The sequence below is a fragment of the Schistocerca nitens genome, chromosome 1, assembly GCF_023898315.1.
Source record: "Schistocerca nitens isolate TAMUIC-IGC-003100 chromosome 1, iqSchNite1.1, whole genome shotgun sequence".
Lineage (NCBI taxonomy): Eukaryota > Metazoa > Arthropoda > Insecta > Orthoptera > Acrididae > Schistocerca > Schistocerca nitens.
The window spans coordinates 274200960-274220303 of NC_064614.1; the positions used below are offsets into that span (position 1 = coordinate 274200960).

General features: G+C 36.7%; 1 protein-coding gene across 1 annotated transcript in view; it reads left to right on the forward strand.

Annotated features, from left to right (window-relative positions):
* Positions 1-19093, forward strand: part of LOC126243001 (uncharacterized) — a 169812-nt gene extending 150719 nt beyond the window's left edge. The window contains exons 9-10 of the mRNA XM_049948134.1: positions 5113-5262; positions 18111-19093. Of these exons, the coding sequence (XP_049804091.1) occupies positions 5113-5262; positions 18111-18294 (334 nt within the window). The 3' untranslated portion in view covers positions 18295-19093. The remainder of the gene's footprint in view (positions 1-5112; positions 5263-18110) is intronic.
* The last annotated feature ends 251 nt before the right edge of the window (positions 19094-19344 follow it).

Here is a 19344-nt window from a genome sequence, read left to right on the forward strand (position 1 = left end):
TGACAGTCGTGCATTAATGTTATCTTTCATGCAATTTGGTACAATGTTCAAACATTGTAGTGAAGAGGTAACTTCAGTTTCTATTTTCTTGTCTAGATTACTGGACAAATCATTCACAGTACTACTTTTAATCTGTTTACTTGAATGCCCAGCTCACTCACTTTACTAGGCAAATACTTATTTTGAGTAACTAATTCTCTCATTTGCGATTGGTACGCTATCCGTTTCCTCATTTATGTGGTCCATGATATACATATCACAAGCGTCAAGAATCTTATTTAGTTTGGTTGGCTTATTATCTCTTTCGAATTTACATATTCTTTCTCTTTCCTCTCACTCCATTTCCTTTACTCTTTCCCTTTCTTCACGTTCCTTTTCTTAGTCCTTTCTCTTTCTTCTCATTCCTGTTCCCTTATACTCTCTCCCAAGTCTAGCTTCTGTAGCAACAGAGGAAGGAAATTGTTTGCTGTCGCCTTAAGTAACAGCACCTCTTCTGTTGGTACAGCTTGTGCAGCATTAGTAGCATCGTCAGCTGATCTGGTGCATGTCTGTTGATCCAGCGTTCCTACACGAGAACCAGGGATCTGATTACCTATCTCAGTTTCCAAAGTCTGGAATTCTGAGCTATTATTCTCTGTTTTGACATGTCATTAGTTTCCTCTAACTCTATCGCATTATCTGCTTCTAACATTTCTTTTCTCTTAAACCTACCCATGTTGGCTATGTAAGTACACAATGCACAGTACGCAAACAAAAATACAATACACAAGAAATATCAACACACTGAAAACAGCACAATAATCTAAATAAAAAAATAACTCCCTGTACTAATCCCTACTCTTTGATGAAACTCTCCCACACAGTGCTGCAAATTGTGTGGCAACAAGAAGCAATTTTGAAAATGCACAAATAAAATTTCACTTGTTGCATGCCCCCAAAGACACTCATTACCTTTATCCTTGAAGCTTTGAGTTGCATGGCACCAAATAATTACCTTGGATGCTATGCAGTTTTATACTGTTGTTCAGAATCTTATTAGCAACATTTTTTTCAGCTTATTGTCTTTCCAATCAATTTGTACTCTCATTGTTGTAGTCAGTGGTATACCTAAAAGAAAATACAGCATAAATTACAATAAAATACACATGATGTGTGTGTGTGTGTGTGTGTGTGTGTGTGTGTGTGTGTGTGTGTGTGTGTGTTGGTAATAATAAATCGTAAGATTGTGAAGGCTTTCTATATTCAAGTGCTTGATATATAAATCTGTATAAATGTAAAGTAATTTAGGAACAACTTGCTGTGAAGCACCTTAGATTATACTTTTAGAAATATCTCAGGATTGTAATGGGAATGTTTTTCTCGCATGATTAATAATTTATACTTTCGTAGGTTCACATGGAGAAACGCCTTTTGTATGGTACACTTATTATTTAATTCAAAGCTGAGCTCTTTTTTAATTGTGAAATTCTCATCACTTGAACAAAAGATAGACGTGAAGTGACAGTTACAAGAATCTGTCTTGATATTGATACCACTCTTTGCAAAATGAATGAAATTACTTGACTTTATTCTGTTATTTCAGAAATTAATTGTAACCCATCTCCTTTTTGCTTTATGCCACATAATATTGGGGTAATTTGAAAAAGAATCTGCTGTCTTGCCAATGGCAGCCAACAATACTAATTACAATTCATGCTTTACTGCATGTTATTATCTCTGAAAAAATATACCATTAATTTTTCGTACACATAGGGATGGTAACGTTACTGAAATAAGTCATTTGCTTATCAGTAAGCACATATATTTACCAGAAATATGTTACAAGATATGTACGTTTCTATCCGCATCTTTCTCATAGGAAGATTCAGATCAGAGTACATAATTATGAAAAGCTATTTCTGTTAATTTCATTGTTCTCAGTGTCTTTCATACTAAACATAGATTATCATGAAATATCAATACTGCTTTTTATTTACATCACAATGAGATAATTAATATTTTTACGTAACCTTTTGTACACTGAATAACAATTCATTTTATTACTTAAATATTTCATGTCAACCATTAATTTTTCATCATTTCCTGAGGACCAGTACAGCACTTCAGTACAGACAAATGCAAATAACAGGAACATTCATGACATGACCAACAAAAGGAAATGATACACAATAACAAACAGAGGTGTAGAACATGACCAGGTTAAATAAAAAGTTAATCTTCCACCACAAACACTTGACAGTATTTGCATCCTCTACACTGAAAATTCCCCTTTTCCCCAGAGTCAGCCCAAATGCACACAATAACACATGCACATACGTAACTGATGGCAACGGCCTTGCTTCAGTGGTAGTGTCATTTCCCATCATATCGCCAAAGTTAAGTTCTGTCAGCTTGGCTAACACTTGGATAAGTGACCATCTGGACTGCCAAGCACTGTTGGCAAGTGGGGTGCATTCAGTCCTTGTGAGACAAATTGAGGAGCTGCTCGATTGAGAAGTAGCGACTCCAGTCTGATAAACCTCACAATGGCTGGGAGAGCAGTGTGCTGACCACATAACCACATACCTCTCCATATCCCCATCCAGTGATACCTATGGGCTGAGGTTCACAAGGCAGTCGGCCAGTACTGTTGGTTCATCCAAGGCCTGTTTGGATGGAGTTCAGAGGTCATACATACCTGATATCAAACTACATACATTATCTGATCAAAATTTCTGGACACCTATTAGTTGGCATTAATTTGGGGTGTGCCCATCCTTCACTTTTATGTAGCTTGATCTCTGCTGAAAACACTTGCAATGAGGTATTTGAATGTCTATGGAGGAATGGCAGCCCATGCTTCTTTGAGAGCAGAAATGTGAGAAGTTAGTGTTGTTGAAAGTTGGAGTCTGGAGCAAAGCTGGCATTCTAACTCACCCCCGAAGGAGATCCATTGGTTTCAGTTCAGGACTTTTGTTACTAACCATTACCTCACAGATGCTGATTACCCATTTCGTGTTATCCACTGTCAAGTGGCATCACTCTTTATCTCATCTCAAGTGTCACTTTGCTTTGACTTAATAAATGTGTGGCTTATGATGAGCTGCTCAACCATTGTACTCCATTCTTTCTAACTTCTAAACGTAGTCAGTGTGCTACCTGGATTGCCTTTGCACATTGGAACTTCAGAGTGATGCCTTCTGCTGATTTCATGAATGTTTTTACAACTACACTCCTTAGTGGTTGATAGTACCTGTCTGCCTGGTCTTGGTTTAAATATGTTCCTTTGTATTTGCAGTCCACAAACGCATCACAAACAGTCTACTTAGACAGCTTTAGAAGGGTGGAAATGTTCCAAATGAATTTGTTGCTCAGTCGACCATTGTCTAGTCCACATTCTGAGTCACTGACTCTCCAGACTGACCCATTCTGCTGTTACTGGTTCTCTGCTGACAACACAACAATCCCAACCTCTTTTTATACTTGCAGGTTCACCTGTTGTGACTTCTAGTGGTCAGTCCTGCATAACACAAGGATGTTCAGATATGTTTGATCATATAGTGCACAGACACCACAACACAAACAAAAGATTAATGAAAAACACGCAGTAACAGTTAGCAACATGATATACAGTAAACATACAAACCAAAATACAGTAAAAGAGAAGTGTTCAATTGAAATTTGTTAAAATTGGACATCCTGGTGTATGCAGGCCAACAAAGTACAACTCCAGGACAACACATATCCAGTAATAAGATCACAAAACATAGTAGAACCGAATAGTAACTTAATCTTACAAGACTTGTACTCCAAAAAGTCATGCCACAGAACAAACAATCTTTCATCTGATTGCGTAAATGGACTACATCTCAAAGAATAGAGAAACAACTAAGGATTGATGGAAAAAGTAGAAAATGACAAACAATTTGAGTTGGTAATCATAGAGTCCAGGGTACAAGACAGTGACACTGGATGCACTAAGTGCTGCAAGATGTATTCTCCATTTTTAGTCCTCACTTGCAAGAAAACTGTTTATCTATCACAGCAGTTTTGTTGATTTTGCATACAGGAGTCATTTCTTTGAACATTCATTTTAATAGGTCTGATGACTCCCTTAATGTGAATGTGTCAGTGGGTCGGCACTACATACAGTCAAGAAAGATACTGACCTATTTGCTTTTTCTTTTTTCTTTTTTTTTCCATTCATATTCCAGACTGACCATGCAAAATTTTAGCAAAATCCTTGACAATGAGCTGGGGCTTATTTTGAATATTTCATTAAACTATCATGGAGTGATTCAAATTACAATTTTTTGAAATATATAACTCAGAAAATTAGACTTAAAAAAATTGTATATTTTATTTACAAGTTGTGTCGATTTTTGACAATTCTGTACAAAACAGTAAATCTGCAAAGATTTCCTCTTGAAACATGCTTATCTCTTTGGACATAAAAATATTACTTCGATCAAGCACTGTACACCATTAAGGAGTGCCTACTTTTTGCACAATTGCAGTTTTAGGAATTGATCAATTAAAGAATTAGTATCTTATTATGTTTGTACTTCATGATATTTGAATGCACGCACTTTGTTTTCTTCTAGCCTCATATCTAATTTTTTAACTCCACATCACCTTTCATTGCTGTTTTAGGTCGTCAAGTTACTTGGTAACTTCCATCTAGCGCAATTCATGATGTTTTTTTTATATTTTTTACTGACTGATATATTTTATGTTTGTTTATGTTTAATGCTCTGCTATCTCCTGAACACTGGTATCATCATTGACAAGAACTAGTACTAGTACAGAGGCAAAATTTGAGTCCTAAGAAATCAAAATATATTTGTTTTTAAAACAACAACATGGAAAGACTCACCACAAGAGGAGGTGTCAGGTAGCATTCAGGAACAATGAAAAAGAATACTAGGAAATATTCAGCTTCCAGACAGTCCTCAGAAGAAGAAACACACACATTCACACAAGCACAACTCACACACACACATGGCCACTTTTTTCATTGTAACTATCTGTGACTCAACATCTCCCATATGTGGTGACTGTCAACCTATCCTTTCCGTGTTGTTGTTATTCTGTTCTGGACTTTTCATTTGTTGTCAAAATATTCTTTTACAGAACATGTTGGAGATGTGGAAAAAATTTTATCAAAATTGATGGTTGCAATAAAATGACATGCACCTGTGGGGCTCTAATGTGCTACATTTGTCGCAAACCTGTAAATGGTTATGATCATTTTAATGAAGAAGGTGGTACAAATTATCATAAGTAAGTATGTTATGTTGAATTTCTTACCATAAAAGGGAAAAATTATCTGGATAGTTTAGCCAATGCCTCAGACTTATTTATAAATTATTTTTGGTACTTGTTCCATAAATTCACGAGGCAAGTAATTTCAGTCAATTATCTTTCTGGTAGGTACTCTGCAATGCCTACATTCCAGTCCTTCCTAAGTGTATCTATTTTCTGCCTTCCTAATGGTTTCCATGCTCACACTTTTAGAGGTATTAACTAATGTCCAATATACTTGATATCAATTTGTTGCAGAATCTTAGAACATATTCTGATTGCAAATGTAATTAGGTAGGTATCTTGAACAAAATGGCCTCCTCCATGTAAATCAGTATTAATTCCAAACATGTCAATCATGTTAAGCCAGACTTCCAAAAAGCATTTGCCTCAGTGTGATTATATGAGATACCAAGCAGACTTTGTGACTGGATTGAAAATTTCTCAGTTGGGAGGATGTGGCATGTTACCATGGATGAGGAGTCATCAACAGATGTAGAAGTAACTTCGGATGCACCTGAGGGAAGTGTGTTGGGATCTTTGATGCCAGATATTTATGACCTTGCACACAATATTAATAGTAACCTCAGACCTTCTGCAGATGATACAGTTATCTGTAATGATGCACTGTGTGAAAAAAGCAACATAAACAATCAGATTGGCAATTTTATTTACATCTTCAGAAATTACACACTTTATAAAACAAATTAACTTGGTATCCTATGACTACAGTATATATGTCACAGTTGTAATCAGTTAACTCTTACAAATACCTACCTGTAACAATGAAACAATAGAAACTTCAGATAGGAACATCAACAATGTAGGAAAAGACAGATTGCTACTTATCGTAGAGAAGACTCGACAAGTTGCAGACAGGCACAATTAAAAGTGTCTTTTAATAGTGCCTCTCTGTAACTTGACGTGTCTTCTTTACAGTAGGTAGCAACCTGTCTTTTCCTACATTGTTGTGTGTAACAATTTGTAGAGATAATAGATGAAAAAATCACATAGGCACAGTTGTAGGTAAAGCAAATGGCAGACCTTGGTTAATTGGTAGAATACTATGGAAATCTAATATCTGTCTACAAGGGAGATTGTTTACATTGTGTGAGGCCCATACCAATAGTACTACTGGGAATAGGGCAGCACAAACAATCACAGGTTTGTTTGGCCCATGTGGGAGCATCATAGTGTTTCCCAAACAAACTGAACTAAAATGCTGGAATATATTGCAAACTATCCTGTGAAAGCCTGCTTAGTAAATTTCAAAAGCCATCTTCAAGCAATGAATCCTGGAATAGACTAAAATTCCTTATGTATCACTCCCTTAGGAATTCTGAAGGAAAGATATGTTCTCCATAAGGGAATGAAATTGGAAAAAGGCCAAATAAATAAGTGTTACAGTGGAAAGTATCATTTTCAGCATACTTCACAGTGGTTTGCAGTATAGATGTATATGTTGCTTCTATTTCCATCATTTGCTCAATTGGGTTTCAGTAGATGCCCGGTGATGCAGTAAAACAACTGCTGCAATGTATCTAGTAAATTTGCTCTAGTAATAATCATGTAAATTGTTTATGTAACACTCTGATATTAATTGAACTGACCAATTGTAACTTGAGTAACAGCCCTGAGTTTAATGTATTTTACTGTAGGTCAGTTTGGAGTGTTATGAGCAGGCAGCTCTGCTGGTACCAAATAATGAACTTCTTCTTGCTGGGTGGGAGATAGAACATTGTATGAGAGTAGGGTGAAAAATCCTTGACTCTGCAGAGAGGTGTGACTGATATCAATAGAATGTTCGTTTTGTTGTATAGGCACACTTTGTACAATAATGTATGTCAACTGTTAAATCATCAACAGAACTGTTTTGTTCATACTGACCTTACCTATGAATTGATAAGATGGAGTACTGTGTCCACATAAAATGCACTTTTTTTAGTGGTTTGTAACCACATCTTCATGTTCAACATTTGGTTGGCATGTATCTGAATTGAGAAGGGGCTGTACTTTTCATGAATACAATATAAGTGAAGGACTTCCCAAAGCTTCCACCCAAATGAAATCTTGCAAAAAGTCCCCATTGTGGTGTCTGAAAACCTATGATAATTGCATACGAAATAGCTATATGTATAGTGATGGAACACTTAGTATTCTCAGATTTTTTAGGAGTGGGCGACATGAGTTTCTTCACCCTACATTGTGTATATTTCTAATGATGGTTTTCTGAAGTTTTAGTATTTGACACATACAGTTTGAGTTACCCAAAATACAATTCCATACCTTATTACTGACTCAAAGTAGCTGTGATAGACTACTTTTCTTATCCCCTTACTGGTAGCATTGTACAATATTCTCATTGCATATGCTAGGCTATTTACTTTATTTGCAAGGCAATGTATGTGTGACCCCCATGATAGATTTTTATTTAGTTGCATTCCTAGGAATTTCACACAGCTAGCTTCCTGCAAATCCTTGTTTCTGTTACTTACCTGAATAGCATTTAATTTTGCTTGTTTTGTTTTAAATTGCATTAACTGAGTCTTTTCCATGTTTAATTTAACCCATTTAAATCAAACCAGGTATCTAAATTCTCTAACGTATATAATACAGTTTGTGGAATTTGATCTGTAATGTTACTTTCAATGATTAAAGACGTGTTATCTGTAAATAAAATTGAGTGACTCAATATTAAGTGACAGATCGTTTATGTAAAACAAAAAAAGAGTGGGACCTAAGACAGAACCTTGGGGTACTCCATGTGAAATGGTTTTCCATTTTGAAGTATAAGTTCCTCTCTCTGTGATGTTACAATCACTCTTTGTCTTCGGTTGGTTGGGTAGGACTTAATCCATTCTAATACCGTGCCCCTAATTCCATACTTTTCCAGTTTACAGGATAGCAAGGAGTGATTCACTCTATTGAAGGCCTTTGATAGGTCACAAAAAATTCCGGTGGCATGCAGTGAGTTTCTAGAGACAAGCTAATTTTATCAGCAAAAATTATTTATAGCAGATATTGTGGTTTTACCTTTTTGAAATCCATACTGTTTTTTTGAGATTATTTTAAATTTTTCTATGAAATTTTGAATTTGTATGGTGACTATCGTCTCAAATATTTTTGACAGTGATGGAAGAATAGACACTGGACGATAGTTTCCCATGTGTTCTTTTGTGCACTTTTTTGAATAGTGCCTTAACTACTGTGTATTTCAGTGTGCCTGGAAAATAACTTTCTTGAAGGGACTGGTTAACTATTGTAGTTAGTGGCTACACAGTTATTTTACGGACTGTTTTTAACACTTTTGTTAGTATCCCATCCCATCTTGCTGATGTTTTACTTTTTAGTGACAGCATCACATTTTCTATATCTTTTCCAGTAGTTTTTGTAAATGTACTGAAAAATTCACCATCAAGTTGCTCACCATTGAATAAATTTACCATGTCTGGATACTCTGCTACATTGAAATTAGATTTGTTTATATTTATAAAGAATTCGTTAAACAATACAGAAATTTGAGCAGGATTTATAATAGTTTTATCCTCTACCTTGATTTCAGAAATATCTTAGTGCAAACAAAATTGATATAAGTGACTTCTGTGTGGACTTGGATCTAGAACTGATTGCTTGGGGGCCACCAGATGTTAACTTAATTATTATTTCTGTGTACTTTCCTTCAAATGACTATTTTGAGAACATCAGCAAACTGGAAAGCTGTCTGTGTGTGACAAAGAGACAACTTTTATGAACTTGGTAAGCAGCTATGGACTCTTTGCAGCAAGTTATCTACCAACAAGAGGAGATGTCTGTCTTGATACAATTGCCAGAAACCTAAATAGCTGGGAATACAAAGTAAGTGTGGTTGACTCTATGCTTACAGATCATAGTGCAGTAATCATGAAGCTATGGACAAACTCAGTAAGCACACAGCAAATTCCCAACTGGCATTCAAATTATGTCATTGGAAATAGAATTATTACAAAGAAAAGTTTATATGAATTCAAAACTGGAGTGTTTTCTACAGATTGGAATCAGATGTCTGAAGAATTGGTTTCAAATGATACATTCAGTGTCATGTTCCAGACCCTTAAAACCAAATTGATAACAATTTTCCACTAAAACCCAAGCAATGCCCAGTTGCTAAATCAAAATACAAACAGAATACTGTCAAAGTATAGAGCTGGTGTAGTGCTAGATTAGCTAAAATAAAATGCATTGTACAGCTACTAAATGATGAAGTCAAAGCCACTAAAGACATTGGCATTAAGGATGTACAGAAAAGAAGTAGAGAAAGCAAAGAAAGAAAGCAATTCCTGGTTTGTTGAAGAAGCTCATAATCATTGCAAGGCAGTGTAGAATCTGATCAGTGAACATAGGGAAAAGTTCACTTCATGCTTTAATTCTTGCAGTCCAGGTGAATTTAATGGCTATTTTATAAACCTTGTGGGAAGCTCAGTAGGTTAAATTCCTGACTGTGGAGCAAATTCTGCAGTTCATGTGAAATTTGGAAATAAATGCAGCATGGTAATGTGGAAGAGACTCTATCCAAAGGCAAATAAAAATAGTAAAAAATTACAAACACTCAGGGAACCCTGATGTTTACAGCACGTCCTGCACTACATTAAAACTGTAATCTGTGAAATTTCTCTACCAGTGGCAGTAGTAGTAAATAAATGCCTCCGTGCTGGGGATTACCTGACTTAAAAAAAAAAGTAGAAAAAACAGTAACAGTTTACAGGAAATGTAATCCACTTCAGTTGTCAAGCTACAGGCCTATATCTATAACACCAGTGCTTGCTAAGGTGATGGTGTCTATAGTAAAAGATTAGCTATTAAGTTGTTTTAAAGGAAATAACCTCTTTTATGATGTGCAGCACAACTTTTGGAAGAAAGTCAACTACAACAGTAGCAGTTGACTTAATTACAAATCAGGGGTTTGAAGACTAGGTGTCCTACAGTACTGATAATTATTAAGGATGTAGTTGCTTTCAGGTATCCAGGAAGTATGGTTAGTTAACCTAGAAAGAAAACATCAAGGATGAAATTTCAGAGAGAATAGAGGGCCTGGAAAATTGTTAAGAACTTTTTTATTGTGTATCAGGCAAAATTAGAAATTGGGAAATACCTGCAAAAGCAAAAATTATCATGCACAAGTTGTATTATTTGCCAGTTTTGACCTACACTACAGAATATTGGCCTTGGATAAAGAAAGATCTAAGCAGAATACAAGTAACAGAGATGTGCTTTCTATGAGGAATCCTGGGTAAGAAGAGGAGGAGCAGGATAAGGTATGAAACAACACAATACACCCTTTAGATCAGTCCCCTAAAAGAAACTATGTAGAGAAATAGGTTTAAATGGTTTGGACATTGTAATAGGACTTAAGTGAGGGACACTTCATGGTGTTCGATACTGCCCAAGATAGCTTTTCTGTATGCCACCTGACCCACATTACACAGAATACAGTATGTAATGAAACATCTTTTGCTTCATAATTTGTGATTAGATGCTAATGCACACATTATATACACAATGCAATATAACTAACTAACTTACAGGCCTTCAGATTAACAGTAATTTATCTGTAATTACCAGTATTGCATTATTTCAGAATCAGCTATTTGATAAAAGTTATAGGACAACTAATTATATAACTGTTGAAACAAAAAGTGAAGATGTCATGATAACATAAGAATCAAATTCCAGCTTTGAAATAATTAGCAAATTAATCACTAAAATTTGATTATTTTGTGTAAAGACAAATTAACAATTTTAAATGTTTCACAACCCAGATGTAATTAAACTCAAGTAGGGTCTTAGGGAAATGTGTTAGTAAAGATGCCAAACTCAGAATGCCTCCAATTAATTTTGTAATTACACCTTCATAGGATTTTGCAATGTAAACGGATGACCTCTTTGAGATTCTGACAAAACAATGTTTCTGTATAAAATGTGAAGCTTGTAATCTTATTCCCCAGTCTTTTAAATTCTCCAGTTTATGTTAGCACAAAAAGTTATTCAGTAATTAATAAGAAACCTGTAATTTTGTGTCAAGTATTGTTAATCACATTTCATCACTTTATTTTTTATCTCAAAATCTAAAAACCAATACTTGACACTATATTTATTATAAATTAACCTTGGTTTACTTCAAAATTGTTTTGAAGTTCAAATGTGTGTGAAATCTTATGGGACTTAACTGCTAAGGTCATCAGTCCCTATGCTTACACACTAATTAACCTAAATTATCCTAAGGACAAACACACACACCCATGCTCGACGGAGGACTCAAACCTCTGCCGGGACCAGCACAGTCCATGACTGCAGCGCCTTAGACCGCTCAGCTAATCCGGCGCGGCTGACACTGATAAGCCAAAGCATTATGACCACAGTCCACCCTAACATTGGAGGCTGCCTGGTGGTGTTGTGGGCATGTGACACAGTAACAAAAGTATATAAGTGGAGCAGACACAGATGGGGAATCTCCCTAGCAAAGATATAAAGTTATGGGCTGCAAATGGAGAAAACTGTTGAGATAAGCAACTTCGACAAAGAACTGATTATTATTACACAGTGCCTGAGAATTAGTATCTCAAAAATGGCGCAGCTGGTTGAATGTTCATGTGCTATGGTTGTGACCATCTATGGAAAGAGGTAGAAGAACAATGAAAGCACTACTATGCGCTACATGGTTGGATGTTCACAACTCTATATGGAATGTGGGGTTCAGAGGCTTGCCTGCCCTGCAAAGTAGGATAGATGGTGATCTGTGGCATATCAGTCGAAAGAGCACCATACTGGTGCATGGACAAGTGTTTAGGAGCACACTGTTCATCATACATTGTCAAACATTGAGCTCCACAACAGACCACCCCTATATGTTCATGTTTACCATTGACATCATTTATGATTGCAGTGGGAATGGGACCATTGGGATTCGACTGTCAATCAATGGAAATGTGTCAGCTTTTCAGGTGAGTCACATTTCTCCTACACTAGGTCAATGGTCGTCTCCACAAATGACATCATTGAGGTGAATGGCAGCTTGAAACATGCAGTGCGTCATGGACGCAGGCTGGTGGGACTAGTATTATGCCATGGGTGACATTCTCCTGCAAATGCTTGGTAATAATCAAAGACACGTCGACAGCTGCGAACCACCTGCATCCCTTCACGCTTGATGTCTTCCCTGACAGAGATATCATCATTCGACAATATAATTGTCCATGTCTCTGACCTTGAACCATGCTACAGTGGTTTGAGGAGTGTCATAGTGAACTCAAGTTGATGTCTCAGTGACCATGTATTTTGTAATGAAACTTTCTAATTATAATTCAGTAAATCTATTTTGTAAACAGTGAGACCAAAAGGGCATGTATTGTCAAGAAAGTATATCAGCAGGGCTGCATGTTAAACCAAAAGAGAAAGAAATGCAGGTTGTGTTGTTCTGTGATAGAAGGTCTGTGTAACAATGCTGTTTTGTAAAATGTTTGACTGTCAAAATGAAGATTTTCTGGAACTGACTTTAATTTGAAATACGAGATCCTCACATATTGACTTCTCAGGACTATCTGAAAATGGATTAAGCACCCTAATGTACAGTTTCTGCAACATGGTGGAGATTTCCGTTATAAAAGCTAAGTAGTCAGCCTTTTAAAGTTTATTTAAATTGGTACCACCTTGTTATCAGGTTACTCAATAAGTGTGGTGAAGTTTAATTAATTAATCAGATGATGGCTATGTTAGAATATGTCAAAAGAATGGCACAAAATAGACTTCCAAGATGAACCCTACAATGTACAGAATGTGGACAAAGACCCATTGGAAGTCAACAAACAAGATGGAGAGAACAGGTGAATTATGTGATCTGAAGAGTAGTGGGAGAAATGCTGAATGGTAGACTGTGGGAGAAAAGAGAAACATGGAAGAGGCTGGTTGAACAACCTCCATAAGCAGAAACATTTCAGGAAGATGAGGAGGAAGAAGAAGAAGAAGAAGAAGATTGCAGAACTTGGATTTCTCCTTGCAAAGCAAGATCATACTCAAGACAGACACTGAGCAATTTAATGTAAAAAACTTTGAGAAGATTACACAGAAGAGTGAAAATAAGTACCATTATTTTTTCAAATACTATGATGAATGCAGCTTTATAATCATTGCCTCTACATTTGTGCCTTGTCATGTGCAGTTTATGCCAATGGTTATCACTAACATCTTTTGAAAAACGTTAATTATTTGACTTTATTAAATCATAAAATAAATGGAATAAGTCAGAACCTGCATGAAAAAGGCAAAGTCAGTTGCCAATGACATACACCCAAACAGCTATGATCACTTCTTTTTGGAGTGCTTAACAGGTTCTTCTTGTTGATTATCCTGGGCAAAGGTTAGAACGATCTGTCTTGAATATTATGGTGTTGAGTGTAATGTGCCTGCCAACAAAGGAGCTTTTGCAATAGGTAAGTTGTGGGATTTGAGTATATCCCAAATGATACAGCATGAGCACTTAAGTGTGTGGAGTAGCTTTGCACTGATTCTGTATAACGTGCATTTTTGTTCATATGATACACACTGTTAATATTGCAATGTGGGGTGATATCACATAACTATCACAATGATATGAACTTTGAAATAAGTCAAGAAGTTGCTGAGGTACAAATTAGTAGTTATTGATTGATAATTTATCTTATTGTAACATTAAGTTTTTCCATCACCCTCCTTTTACACTCCAAAAGCAGAAATGATTAACTGGCTTTCATGAAGACATATTCTATTTCATGAAGTTACTTGCAGAGCAGAACTTGCCTTCCTTAATAAAAGCAACAAGGAAAGATTCCAAATGTTAATAATACATAATTTCCTTTCTAAAAATGGGCAAGCAAATTCTTAGATAAAATTATAAACCGTCAAACTCATTTGAGCTAAGTGAAAGAAAAATGTTATATTCATACTGAATGATGCAATTAAAATATTGGAGAAAGATTTTGTGCAATCTATAAAGTATATTTGGCTACATTACAATCATGATCAGAATTTCAAAGATCTTCTAGTGGAACAAATTACTGACACAATGCCTTGACACTAATAGGAGTGGAGTAGTCCCATGTGACAGGTGGCACTTGCTACTCTAATACTGTTTAAACGGGCAATAATATGGTGGTGGAGGGCACATAACCTCCTGAGTATTGTTCCCCTTATGCAGCTTCTTTCGTTCACTGCTACCATCTCCAGCTACACACTTTATAGACATATTGACATGTTAACCTATATCTTAAAGAGATATATGGCTAGAATAGTAAAGAGTCCAATGATGAGGCTATGGCAGTGTTGAATGGGTATTTAGCCGAATCATGTATTCGGATGGAATCCAGCCACTGGGAAAACAGCGGACATCATGTACAATGATGTAAAGAGAGACTGCATCAATAAAAGAAAACTATTTTCATGCATAAAACAGAGTATCACTCTTACATCAAGAAATTTTCATATTGCCGTATTCAGGAAAAACTCTACATGAATTTTTAACCTTTAGCTACCCTGGTGGACAACGCATTTTGTACCAAATTGAGGAGATAAATTATGTTTTTGATACCATCCATTATGAATATACAAGGCTTTATTAATGTGGTATCTGTGTGTGTTGTTCTGAATATCTGATCTGCTCATGTAACAATTTTCCATATCCATTTACGCAAATAATGGGTTGGCCCCCAATCATTACTGCACACATCTTCCCTCCCTCAGGTTGACTGGTGACAGGAAGGGTATCTGGGCAAAATTTAAAATAAAATAGGTTTGCCAAATCGTGAAATGAGCAGACCCCTAAAGATCGGATAAATGCAAGCAAAGAGAGTGTTCTGAATATCTGATCTGCAAATGAACACTTTTCCCTCATAGCCAAACATATGCCTAAACTCTGTCTTTTGAAATTACATTACTGACGGAGCTCTCAGCACAGTTTTTAATATTAATCATAACACGAATGTAGAAATAAATGAGTGCTCAGTTTAAAACTGATTTAATTCACTTGATAGAGGAATTGCTTACTGACCTAATTGGGTACCCATTAGATACTGTAATGAAAGAAAACACCTCTGGATCACTATATTTATTATTGTGATTACTGATATGAGATGGAACAGGTCATCTTCAGATCAAAAGCAAGTGCGACAAAGCACAGTTAATCTGGATGGCTGAGGATAGACTATTAAATTACAACACTAGGTGCACATATTGAACATGCAGAAAAATGCACCCACCAGGGACATCATCTTAGTGCAATGATGAACTGTGCAACACATTTGGGAATAAAGTGGTGGTCATTCTGATCTGTAAGAGGTAACAGGGTCGACATACAGAAATATAAAGCTATATCAGTGGTACCAGTGTTGTTTGCTTCAGTCCAAAGATGTATGGTGCAACTCTCCATGCTAGTATATCTTGTGCAAGCCTCTTCATCTCTGCATACTTACTGCACCCTCCATCCATTTGAACCTGCTTCCTGCACCTTACTGCATCCTCCATCCATTTGAAGCTGCTTCCTGCACAGTTCCCTCAGGATGTGTCCTATCAACCAGCCCCTTCTTTTAGTCAAGTTTCACCATGAATATATTTTCTCCCTGGTTTGATTCAGTACCTCATCATTAGTTATGTGATCTACACATCTAATCTTCAACAGTCTTCTGATCACCACATTTCAAAAGTTTGTTTTCTTCCTGTCTGAACTATCTGTTTCCCAAGTTTCACTTTCAAGGATGCACTCAAGACAAAATATCTGCAGAAATGATTTTCTAACATATAAATTTGTATTACATGTTAAAAAATTTCTCGTTCTCAGTAATGCTTTTCATCTTCTCAGCTGAAAATGGCTGAAATAATTTTGCTGCCCAAATAGGCATTTTTATTCTACTTCCTTCAGGATTGCCTGACTCAGTTTGACTATATTCCATTATCTTTACAGTGAACATACAGTGCATAGTGGGGCGATCACTCTGTTGCAGAAATAATTCAAAAGCCAAGATCGCTTAAATACTGTTTACTGGATAACCGGTTTCAACACACTAAAGGTACCATCATCGGATCTGTGAAGATATAACTTGACAGGTTTAAGGGAGGGCTTACATGAGTTACACTATATATATTACAATTAGTACAGTACCACATACCTGAATGTAGCTCAACAATTTATGAACCATTTGGATATAACGATACGTGAGGCAGACCAGCTGATATAAAATCATTGTCTATGTAAAGCTGAAGTAACAAGATAAAACTGTTCGGTACATGACCGCTGTTCGACTAACAATGGTCGGCATCACACTGCCCTATTCCATGCCGGTTTACCTGCTGCGATTCTAGTGGTTCACAACTGGCCACTATATAGTGCTGTCCAAGCAGTGCACACACAGTCCTATGGTATAACCACTCATTACCACTACAATACAACTTTACTATTACTGCTAATCAAATACCCATGCAAAGAAACTATACATACTATAAAGTACATCAATTACAGAGTAAAAAAGGCATTATCCATATTAGCACCATACAGAACTACATATTATAATTTACCCTTATTCATATATATAGAAGTCAGGAATGTACACATAGTAAGCTGTTAATAACATGACTTAGATACAATGTGACGAGTGACTAAAACCTATATGCTGGACTTTGCCTGCCTGGGCACTGCGGTCTTAGGTATTGTAAATGCTAAAAAAGTACTAACATGCTATAAAAGGCTCTCACCATCTATACACTCATTATGAACGTAGTATGGACTGACTATGAAAACCTGCATAGGCACATGAAATTAAGGAAGGCCAAGCCAGAAACAAACCGAGGGGGCACGGGAACGGGGGGGGGGGGGGGGTGACATGCACACCAAGATGCACAGCCACTCCACGCGCTCTCCCATCGGCATGGAAATCGGTCCATCCATTCAACTTACCGAATGGGGAATAATGGAAAACATATTACTATGATACCAAGAAAACCCCATTCTGGCCGGCCATACACAAATATATCTGTAGAATATAGAAAATGTGATGAAGACACATTTGGCAGGCAATGGTAATCGTCAAGCAAAGATTTACTGGCCAGGCTGACCAACTACACGTCAGACCTCATAACAAGCATTTACCATAACATGGCAGGCCACACCCTGCAAAAAAAGTCATTTATTGGTCATGTTGTTTCTTAGGCGTCTTGAAACTTACTTTTCTGGTGTATACAGTCACAGATCAAGCACTGATTGCTGTTAATTAACTTATTCCAATAAAACCATTGTTCATTGACTTAAGTGTGTGATGTGTGACATGGTAGAAATGATGTTTGTAATTTTATAATGAACTTGCTTATTGCATTTTTTTATAATCAGCTTTCATCTAATATTGTGTTACTGTGTGAAAAATATTAAGAAAAGGATACTGTTAACAGTTGAAGAGCTACGATTGACTCAGAAGTTCAGTATTGCAGAAACATGTATAGTTTATTATTGTGGCAAAGTAAGGGTAAAGGAGTGCATTGTTGCCAAATTATTGTATTACTTGTGTAACAAAATCTACTTCTAGAGCTAGTATTGTTTCACATGAACAGTGTATAATAGGAACAAGAACTGTACATGTGAGGAAATTGTATTATTGTAAAAAGCATGACAGTGATTTTATTTGAATTCATGATGTTTTCTAATTGTAGTAATTTTTAAAAATTGTCAATCCTTGTTCTATTGTATAATGTGTGTTAAAGGTTAAAGTTTGCTGTCAGCAAAAATGCTCTGATGTTTCCAGTTATTGATTTATTTTCTTCTTTCTTCTCCCTTAAAGGTGTCCACTGTTCAGTAAAAATGACGACCTGCATGTCAAAGCTGTTGAAGAAGCCGCAACAAAGGCTAGAAATGAGACTCTAGCTAAGAATCCCAATATTCAACTGAAACATGATCCAACACTCATACTTCCAGAACGGACTCAAGAAGATGTTCCTGGTCAACCTAATGTTCATTTTATGTAGTGTGATGAAAGATAATGAAAGATTTGCTCCACCAGCTCATCTGATATTCTGCTCGCCAGATTTTCTTCATTTACAACTTCTACCAGGTGGTATAGAAGAGCTGAATAAGCTTGGATAATGTGTCAAGTCAGTAGCTCCAGGACTCGACAAATGGCCAGAAGTGTAAGGAAATTAGGACTGGCCTGCGGCAATGTGTCAGTATGCGAGGGCTGGGATGGCAGGACATGGCAGAGGCAGCACCAGCAGCAGAGGTGCATGCAATGGCAGCAGCAGTGGCAGAGGCAGAGGCAGTGGTGGAGCAGAAGCGACAGCTCACCTTGAACAGGCCAGGGTGGCAGCACTGGGATGAAGGTAATGAGCTAGAGCTGCAGCAAGGGCATGAAGACAATAGGTCAGAGCAGAAGCAGTGGTACAGAGCCAGCAAACCATGGGGTCAGCATGAGATTAGCAGGCTGGGCCAGCAGCTGCCACTGACAGAGGATCAGCCTGCAGGTCAGCAGAAAGACTCACTAATGGATTGTCCAGTGACTGTTGCCCACTGGTTAGATTGAATTCCACACCAACTGGAAATACCAGTGGCTCAGGATCAACAGAGACTGCAAGAACCTTTGCCACAGTAGAGAAGGCAAAGTGTCTTTTTAAAGACTCATGTATGAAATAATTTGAAAAAAATTGTGCCAATAACATATTAAGTTTTCATCACGTAGTGTTACTGATCAGGATCCTATCTTTTGGGCATCTGTGTCTCACTGTAAGTTATATGTGTTAAGACTATCTGGAATAAAGTTATGTAAATGAATGGGTGTTTTACTGAATAAACCAGTTTACAATTTAATCATAAATGTATTTCCAATGTGGAGATAATGCATCAGGTACAGGCTGAATTGGATCTGTGTCAACTGTATTGTATACTGTAAATAACAGCTGTTGGTAAAACCCATATATGCACAAATATTTAACTCTCTCTCTCTCTCTCTCTCTCGCAATGTGTATGCACGTGCATGCATGTAACAGTATATTTGTTATGTCAATGGTATCATGCAGATGTCT